The sequence below is a fragment of the Sus scrofa genome, chromosome 2 (assembly GCF_000003025.6).
Source record: "Sus scrofa isolate TJ Tabasco breed Duroc chromosome 2, Sscrofa11.1, whole genome shotgun sequence".
Lineage (NCBI taxonomy): Eukaryota > Metazoa > Chordata > Mammalia > Artiodactyla > Suidae > Sus > Sus scrofa.
The window spans coordinates 3,607,143-3,615,980 of NC_010444.4; the positions used below are offsets into that span (position 1 = coordinate 3,607,143).

General features: G+C 60.4%; 1 protein-coding gene across 4 annotated transcripts; it reads left to right on the forward strand.

Moving 5' to 3' along the window:
- Positions 463-8,479, forward strand: ORAOV1 (oral cancer overexpressed 1). Of its 4 annotated transcripts, none has more exons than XM_005654640.3 (6): positions 463-639; positions 1,945-2,050; positions 3,081-3,151; positions 6,321-6,438; positions 6,707-6,820; positions 7,583-8,479. In XM_005654640.3, exons 1-5 carry the CDS (start codon positions 590-592, stop codon positions 6,773-6,775), a joined length of 414 nt encoding a protein of 137 aa, XP_005654697.1. In that variant the 5' UTR covers positions 463-589; the 3' UTR covers positions 6,776-6,820; positions 7,583-8,479. The 4 variants fall into 4 exon arrangements, 2 of the variants coding, with proteins under 2 accessions (XP_005654697.1, XP_020938344.1); XR_002341409.1 differs by adding an exon at positions 1,237-1,416 and having other exon boundaries at positions 486-639; positions 6,707-8,479; XM_021082685.1 differs by having other exon boundaries at positions 6,707-8,479.

Below are 8,838 nucleotides of genomic sequence, written 5' to 3' on the forward strand. Positions count from 1 at the left end.
CGGCGTCCCGGAAGGTGGCCCCGGGCTGTGGGTCGGGGTCGGCGAGCGCGGGGGCACCGGGCCCCCGTCCCTGGGTGCTGCCTGCATCCCGGGAACTGCCCTTCCTGGAACTTCTCCCCCACAAACCCAAGGGCACAGCATCCTTGTTGGAACCTGGGGAGGCGCTGGTTCTTTGATAACTTTTCCCGTTTCTTCCCTGGTTCATTCCGAGCCGTTTTTGGCAGTTTGGTTGCATCTACTTGGTTTTGTTACAATGAGATCACGAGTCTTGTCCCCGCGGGCAGGTAGCTGCTCCGGGCGGGGACAGAGCAGCCCCCAGCGAGAGCTGGGAGCAGTGCCAAGGGGCCCGGGGCGGGGCCGCACCCCGACTCAGCTCCGCCCTGCGCCGCCGCCGCCGCGCACGCGCTCTGGCCCCGCGCCGGCGCGTGTTGAGCCCTCCCGCGCGCCGTCCTTACCCGGCCTGCCCCGCGCGGCGTTCCCGGAAGTGGGCTTCGCTCTGCCAGCAGCCGGGCCTCGAGTCCGAGCTTCCCGGGTCTGCGCCGTAGCGCAGGGCGGCGGGGCCGACGGGCAGGGCGGGCCGGCTGCCGCCATGGCCGGGACTCAGGACATGTTCGACGCCATCGTGATGGCAGATGAGAGGTGAGTGGCGGGGCTGGCTGGGATTCCCGCGCTTGGCGGGCCGCTCGCGGCCGCTCGGGCCTTGGGGGAGCGCAAAGTGGTCCTGAAGGCGGCTGGAGCGGGAGCCCGAGGTGCCCTTGATTTTCCTTTACGCATCGGCTTTTCGGGGGAGCGCCCAGCTGCTCCTCCAGACCCGCCTCCCCCGGCCCGGGGCTGCCCCACGCATCTGCTCGGCCTAATGAGTGCCTCCCTCCAGGGACGCCGGGGCCGCGGGTGGGACGGGCTTTGCCATCTGGGCGCTGCCCCTTTTCGCTTGTTGCTCAGGGGTCGGACATACGGCAGCATTCACAGACAAGCTGATAAATGTGTCAGGCGTCGTCCTTTCCCCCTTGGGCCGTGCCGGGGGGAGCCGGGGGTTGCTTTGTGCAGTCTTCCAGCGCCCGGCCCGCCAGAGACATCCGTAGATGTCAGTTGGGAGAGAGAGGGAACATCAGACAGTCGTCCGCTGACGTTTCCCTGGAGCTTGCTGTGAATGGGACAGGGAGCAGAGTATTGAACCCCTTTATCTATTTTAATTCTGCTTGTAAAGTAGATCTTATCCGTCATCCTGTCTTTCAGGGCAGGAGGCAAGGTCAACTCCCAGAGCCACACAACGGCAAGGGAGAGCTGTACACGCTCCTCCCTGGGGACTCCAACAAGCTCCTTTCCCTGGGGTGGCTGCATGTTCTGCTGGTGTCCGTTCCCCTGCTGAGCCCTCAAAGCCACAGCCTTTATTATACCACAGGCCCCACAGTCATGGTACGTCTCGTGGTGATCCGATGGCGTTTCTCCCAGCCAGTCTCCAGAGATGCGGCAGAAGGCCCTGTGATAGGTGGCAGAGTGCTTTGAAGCCCTTGACCCAGCACTCTAGCTCACCCACTCACAGAACTGGAGGCTGGCGACCTGGCTGCTGGCTCATCAGCTGAGAAATGTCAAAAAGTAGATTTCCTGGGCCTGACTCCAGACTTGCCCTGACTGGGGAGGCTCCTGGATTTGTATCTTTGGAATTTTCCTGTGTGTCTCTGGTGTTATGCCAGATTTGGGGCTCTCTGGCTTAGCCCCCCTTATAGAAGAGGTGAACTGGGCTTCGGGAGGTTCAGCGATTTGCCAGAGGAAAGACGGAGGGAGGGAGGGAGCAGGGCTTGGAACCTGAGTGAATTCTCTTCTCTTTCTGCTGTTCTGAGTCGGGTCTTGCTGGGTCTTGGGTTGTGGTGGAAGAGAAACGTTTTTCTGGGAAAAGTGCTCTTTTGATTATTTGCTCACACTTTTGCTCCTTCTCTGGGGCAGGTTTCACGGGGAAGGCTATCAGGAAGGCTACGAAGAAGGGAGTGGCTTGGGTCTAATCGAAGGAAGACAGCATGGCACGTTCCACGGAGCGAAAATCGGATCAGAGGTGAGTGTGGACGCCCCCCACTTAGAAAGGAATCCTTTTCTTTTTGTTTCCAGTTTACCTTGATGAGCAGTGTGACTGAGCCACAAGTTTAGGCCTCTTAAGATGGCAGCAGACTAGATGGAGTTTCGATGGAGAAATAGTCTCAGGACGGAACCCGCACAGCACGTCGCTGTGTGGAGATGATGAAGCCGCGTGGGCTGGAGAATGAGAAGACCAGTCCCCCGCCTCCCCAGGTGACATCGAGTGTCTCGGTGCCGCCCTGTGTCTTGAGCCACAGCTGAACCCTCACCCAGAGCGCGCGTGCCCTGCGTCACGTGACAGCATCCATTTGGACTTGCAGTGCAGTTCCATAAGACGCATAGCTTTTCTTTTCCTCTGCCCTTGGTCCTGGATCGGCCCCCACTGACGGGTATCCGGCCCTAAACGGCAGGGTCTTCGGCCGCCACGGCCGTGCCAGCTGTCCCTTGCTGCCGAACGAGGCATCCCCAGACACGGGGGCTTGAGGCAGCCCGCGTCTGTTGTCTCGCACAGATGCGGAGACTCTGTTGTCCGGGAGCAGCCGAGCTGGGAGCTTGCTGCTCAGGGTCCCTTGATGTTGGAGCTGAGCGTCAGCCAGGCCTGCAGTCACTTGAAGGCTTGACTGGGGCCGAAAGAGCCCCTTCTCGATGGCTCGCTTCCCACGTGAACCTCTCCGGAGGGCTGCTTGCGTGTCCCCGTGACCCAAGCCAGCAAGGCAGAGGGGATGTTGTTAATGCCCCGTTTCAGAGTCACGTGCTGCCTCTTCCTCTCTGTTCTCCTGCTGACCCAGGCCACCCTGATGGGGTCGGCGGGGACCCTGAGGTTATGTGTCCCAGGGAGGTGGGTGCGGTGGGACCACCTTGGAGGGATGACTTGACCCTCTGACTTCCATGGCCCGGTGCCCAACAGGTGCTTCCAGAACTGCCCCCGCCATTTGTTTTGAGAGCTTGGTGATGGAATCAAGGGCAGCTGCCAGTATTGATTTCCCCTTCCATGTTTTGTAACCTCACAGATCGGGTGCTACCAGGGTTTTGCTTTTGCTTGGAGGTGTCTCCTGCACAGTTGTGCCACCGAGAAGGACAGGTAAAGCTCGAGACATCTTTCTTCTTTGGTATCGGGACCAGGAGTCCTGCTTCCACGGCTGACCGTGACCTTGAGCAGTTGCCGCCTCGGTCTCCTCATCTGTAAAATGGTGAAACTGATCAGGCCGACCGTGAACGTTGTTGGGAGGGTTGCAAGAAGAGGGGGTTGAAAGTGCCACGTGTGTTCTTGCTGTTGGATGAACGTCTGTTGTCGTTGCTTCTCAAGAGTCCTCTCACCTCCCCTGCCTTGTCCGGGAAGCCTTCGAGCGCCACGTGGCCTTTCAATACCGCCGATCAAACAGTGTGGAAATTCTATCTTCTCGTTCCTCTTTCTCCTGCCTTTCTAATACACAGAGTACAGCAGTCTGGGTATGAGCAGGGCTCAGAAGTGGTGGCTCCCTTGTCACCGGGCTGTTAATGGAGCCAAAAGGTGTGCCTACAAGGGTACTGCCTTTTCCAGAGTTCCTGCTGTGGGGCAACGGGATTGGCAGCGTCTTGGGAGCGCAGGGACGCAGGTTTGATCCCTGGCCCGGCACAGTGGGTTAAAGATCTGGTGTTGCCACTGCTGTGGCTTAGGTCACAACTGTGGCTCTGATGTGATCCCTGGCCCGGAGCTCCATATGCTGTGGGGGAGGCCAAAAAAGAAAAAAAAAAAAGACTGCATTTTCTGTGTTTCACGCATGCAGGTCAAGAACCGAAGCACTGAGCAGGCCTTAGCTTAGCTGCTGTTTGTACTGTTGTAGCCTTGGGAACCCGCCCTGACTGTGTGCTGCTCCCGGAAGCCCTGGGGCCCGTTGCACTGGTCTTCACTCTTTTTTTTTTTCTTGTTCTTTGGCTGTACCCCCGGCGTGTGGAAGTTCCGGGGCCGGGAGTCGAACGTGCGCTGCAGTTGCAGCAACACCGGATCCTTAACCTGTGCCGCAGGGCAACTGGGTCTTCACCCTTAAGCTGGAAACAGACTCTCAAGTGACAGAAGCCCTCCTGCTGCTTGTGGGGACCGAGGCTCGGCTTTGCTAGGCGCTCTGTGTCTTTCCCATGCCCGGTGGCTTGCCTGGCCTGGTGGGGCACCAGGAGAGTGGGTGACAGAGCTGGGAAGGTGCTTTGTCACCTTATAGGAAATATTTTGAATTTCTAGACGGTCAGGGCAGGGACGCTCGCAGCAGACTCTGGGTGATTCTGGGATCGTTTCTCTGACCTGTGCTGTCACTGGCCTGCTCCATTCGTGTCAACAGTGGGAGTTGACCGAATCCATCCACTAGCCAAGGGCCACCCTGGGGAGAGTTCCCCCTGAAGACTCAGTCAGTGATCCAGTTGGGACAGTGGTTGGCAGCCCATGGCACCAGTGGATGGCGGTCGTAGATGAGTGTGGCTTCCCACTCCTGGTCCATAAAAGGGGGTGTGGGCCACGGTCCAGGAAGTTTCCAGCAGCCGCCCCCTCCTCCCACATGGGTCTGCTGGCTCGTGGACGGTGCTGCACCAGCAAGAAGGGTCCCACTCTTGGGGGCTGCCAGCCCATGCCCAGGGCAGGGGTCCCTCGCCTCTCAAAGCTGTGCCCCCTGTCGGTCCATGTGGTTGGGTGGGGCTGCTGGAAGTCCCATGGCCCACCTCCCTGGACCTGGGGGTCTCTTTGAAATGCAACCTAAAACCCTCTATCTTAGAGCAGGGGGTTTTTGGTTTTCTAAGTCTACAGTTTTTACAAGATGCTAGTGGGGGAGGGTGAGGGAGTGTGGTGGATTGGAGCTCAGGGTTAATGGATGCAAACTGTCGCCTTTGGAGTGGATCGTGCGAAAATAGAATGTGTACGTGTGAGTGTACCTGGGTCACCATGCCGGACACTAGGAAAAACAAATTGTACTGGGGAAACAACAGTTAAAAAAATTAAAAAGGAAAAAGTGGTAGAAGGTGGACAGTGGAGCTGCTTTAAGTAAGGCTTTGATAGAGAAGCACCTGCTGTCCGCCCGGCCCTCTGGTGAGGCCGGGGCTTGAACACTGGAGCCGCCCAGTGGAGCGCGGTCTCAGCCTGAGGCTGGCGTCTTCCATCCCGGGACCGCTTTCTGATCCATCCCGAGACGCCCCTCTGCCCTCCCGCAGCCAGGAGCGGGTCACACCCTCCTGCTGGCCCTGGCTCTGACCGGTGATGCCCTGGGTGTGTCCGGGCCCGTCGCTGCCTGCCGAGGCGAAAGCATCCTGGTGGAGTCCAGGCCTTCCCACAGGGTGGCCTCCGCCCTCCGTCTCCCTGGAGGCCGAGTGCTTGTTGCCTAAATGAACCCGCCTTGACCTGTTGTAGGTTCGCCTTTTCTCAGGAAAGTGGCTGTCATGGTTCCTATAAACTGACTTAAAGACAGCAGACTGAGCAAGTCCTGGCCGCTTTGAATGTTTGAATGGCTGGGGATTTGTCCTCAGGCTGAGTTCTTTGAGATTCCCCTGGGTCAGGCACACGCCACACCCGGTGATGAGGTGCGGTCTGGGGGAGGCTGCCCGCAGGCTCCCTTGTAGCAGCCAGAAGGACACCTGCACGAATCCTCTTTGAGTGGCAGCCCCGGCCTCTGGAATCAGGGGGCTGGGGCGGCTCCTGCTCATTGAGCACCTGCTCTGTAGTAGGTTCTGGACCCTGCCTGGACTGCAGAGCCTCCTGAGAGCCTGCGGGGTGGCTCTTAGGGCTCGTTTTACAGAGGCGGACGCCACGGCTCAGCGAAGGGAAACGCCCGTGAGCCCTGGGCCGGTCGTGCCCTGCCCGCCCCCCCCAGCTGAGCTCTCAGGGGAGCGGAACTCAAAACACCAGATAGCAGCCTCTGCCCTGTGAAGGGAGGGGGCTGCCGAGCTCCCAGAGTTTGAAGGTTCCAGATCCTGGCAGATTCCCCGCCCCCCCCCCCCCCCCCGGGTCTAGAGCAGGTGTGCTCACGCCCTGCGTGCTTTCCTGCCTGGTTCTGGGTGCTCCTGGGTCAGGCCTGCTTGTCGGGGTTGCCTCTGCCCCTGGGCTGGGGTGGGGCCGGGCCTGTAAGCTCGCAACACACTCGATGTCGGGGTGCGGGTGTGGGCAGGCGGGCAGTGCTGGGGGTGGGGCTGATGAGGTCTGTCTCGGGCTTCTGAACCCAGAGCCAGCGAGTGGCCTCCTCGCCACACGAGCCAAGCCTGTTGCGTCCAAAAGCCTGTATTTCTGTGTTTTACAGCAAAAAGATGAAGGTCTTAGAGTCATTGATTGGAATGATTCAGAAATTCCCTTATGACGACCCTACTTACGATAAACTCCACGAAGACTTAGACAGGATCAGAGGGAAGTTTAAGCAGGTTGGTGCGCGCGGCCGGTTTCTTTTGGATCGGGGTCCCCTGGCCTTCCCGCGCGGGGCTGGGCGTCCACTTTGCCGATGGTTTGGGGGCCGCCTGTGCTCTCTGAGTGGTCAGTGAAAGGCACCCAGCTCTGTATCTCGACGAGAGGCAGGTGGGGACGGGAGAGGCGGGGGCGAGAGCGCGGAGGCGGCGTCGGGCCGGCAAGAGCCCGGCTGGGGCGCGTGCCTGTCTCATGTGGAAATCCAGCTTGCTTCTTCTGTGTTTTCAGCTTTGTTCGTTACTAAACGTTCAGCCGGACTTTAAAATTAGTGCGGAAGGTTCTGGACTTGCCTTTTGAGGTGGACAGACGAACAAAAGACGAACCATCGAGGAACAGATGTCCGTATGTTAAGTGTTCAAAACTGTGATTAAAGGCAAAACAGTGGCGGGTGTTCATTGTTCTGCGGGGAGGCTTCCTGCCCCCAGGTCCGCCTGTGTCGCCTGGGTGCCCGCGGGGCCTCCGCTCAGGCCTGCCCTTTGTTGGGCCCTGTCTGCTCTGCAGTCAGCCTGCGGCCCTGGCCGAGCCCTCGTGGGGCCTCTCCCTCAGGTCCAGGGTCCGGGCCACTGGCCTCACAGGTTCTCGCCACCTGGCAGGCCTGGCTGGGTCTAGACTGGGGCTGGCTCTGGGGAGAATTAACCTCCAGGCCTTGGTCAGCGCCCAGAGGAACAGTTTCTTAAAAAGATGAGAGTGACAGGGAGTTCCCGTTGGGGCGCAGCAGAGATGAATCTGACTACTCTCCACGAGGGTGCGGGTTCGATCCCTGGCCTCACTCGGCAGGCTAAGGGTCCCACGCTGCCGTGGGCCGTGGCGTAGGTCGCAGATGCAGCTTGGATCTGGCCTGGCTGGGGCTGGGGCTGTGGTGTAGGCCGGTAGCTGCAGCTCCAATTCGCCCCCCAGCCTGGGAACCTCCCCTTGCCACGGCTGCGTCCCTAAAAAGCATGAGAAAAAACATGCGAGTGACAGAGTGGACACGAAGCTGTTGCCAGGGCAAGTGGTGAGGGCGGTGACATCCACGGCCACCTCAGATGGCCAGCGCCTGTCCCAGCTCCCCAGGGTCTCTGTCCCCTGGGGAGCCCACAGGTGCGTGTTCCTCCCACTTTACAGGTGAGGACCCGAGGCCCGACGACTGCCCGGGCCCCGCGCCGTCTCTCACCGCTGTCTTGAGTTCCTTGGAGTCCCTGGCGCCCTCCGTGGAGCCCCGGGACGTCTGGCCGAGAGGAGGAGAGGGCAGCCCGGTCCCAGGAGGCAGTGCCGTTCTTACCGCGTCCCTCGGGGTGGGGCTCTGCGGTATTCAGAGGTCAAGGGGAGGAGATTGGATTCCACGCGACACCGGCCCCCCTTCCGTGTGCTGAGCTTTACGGTGAGGGCTCTGCACCTTCCTGCTAGCGTGACTTCTACCTTCTGCTGGCACCCGGAGCGCCATCTGTACACGGGGAGGGGCAGGCCACTCCCCCGGGACACGTGCTCCCGGGCACTTCTCTGCACCCGAGGGCCCGTGGCCAGGCCCCCACGTGCCCCCGGCCCAGGGCGCAGATCTGGAAGCCCTGAAGACCATTAGCGCAGGGGGCCGTGGATCCGCTCCCGATTTTAAAATCGTTCTAGAATGTCTGAGTGCGTGCGCCTCCTGGCAGCTGCCGGGCCTGAGCCAGCGGGGCGAGGCCGGGGTCCCCATGAGGCCCGGGACGGCAGCCCTTGATGTGGCCAAGGACACAGCTCTCAGCTGTTGGAGGCCAGGACTTGGGCTGCACCGGCTTGGCGGGTTCCCGTGTCCCTCTGTTCCTGCACCCTCCCTGCCCCCGCAGGACTGGGGAGGCTGGGCTCGGCCCACAGCCTCAGCTGCGCCATCCTCGCGGAGACCAGCCGTGGTCGTTGCCAGCCAGTGGGGTCGAGGGGCTTCTGCTGTCGTCTTCCTCCATGGGTTTTCGTGTTTTCTAAGCTCTCTGGATGATGTATGGTTATTACAATTGGAGAGAAAAATAAACAGCGTGTTTTCAAGCAAAAGGCCTCTGGGACCATGTATGATGTGACATCCTGCGCGTTCGTCCCCTACCCCAGAGCAGCTGGGGTCCAGGTACGAGCAGGATGTCCTTCTGATCACACCGAGCAGCCCTCTGTTGCCGTTCTGACCGCGTGCTTTCGTCATCACGTCGAAGCCGCATTGACAGGGGAGGACGGTGCCTGGGACACGCGGGATGGGCGGGTCCCCTGCGCCGCCAGCCTCACCTCCCGGGTCTGCGCCTCTCCCGGCCGGTGTCCAGTGTCCGCCTGAGAGACGTCAGTTCACTTGCTGTTTCTAGAACATCAGTAACTGGGAAGAAGCAGATTCACCATCCCCACCTGGACTTACCCCTTTGGGACCT

Excerpts from the sequence above, each read along its gene's own strand:
- ORAOV1 (XM_021082685.1), top strand. The coding sequence starts at position 590 with ATGGCCGGGACTCAGGACATGTTCGACGCCATCGTGATGGCAGATGAG. Across the intron at positions 640-1,944 it reads ATCGTGATGGCAGATGAGAG|GTTTCACGGGGAAGGCTATC; the intron begins GTGAGTGGCGGG and ends TCTCTGGGGCAG. Across the intron at positions 3,152-6,320 it reads TGTGCCACCGAGAAGGACAG|CAAAAAGATGAAGGTCTTAG; the intron begins GTAAAGCTCGAG and ends TGTGTTTTACAG.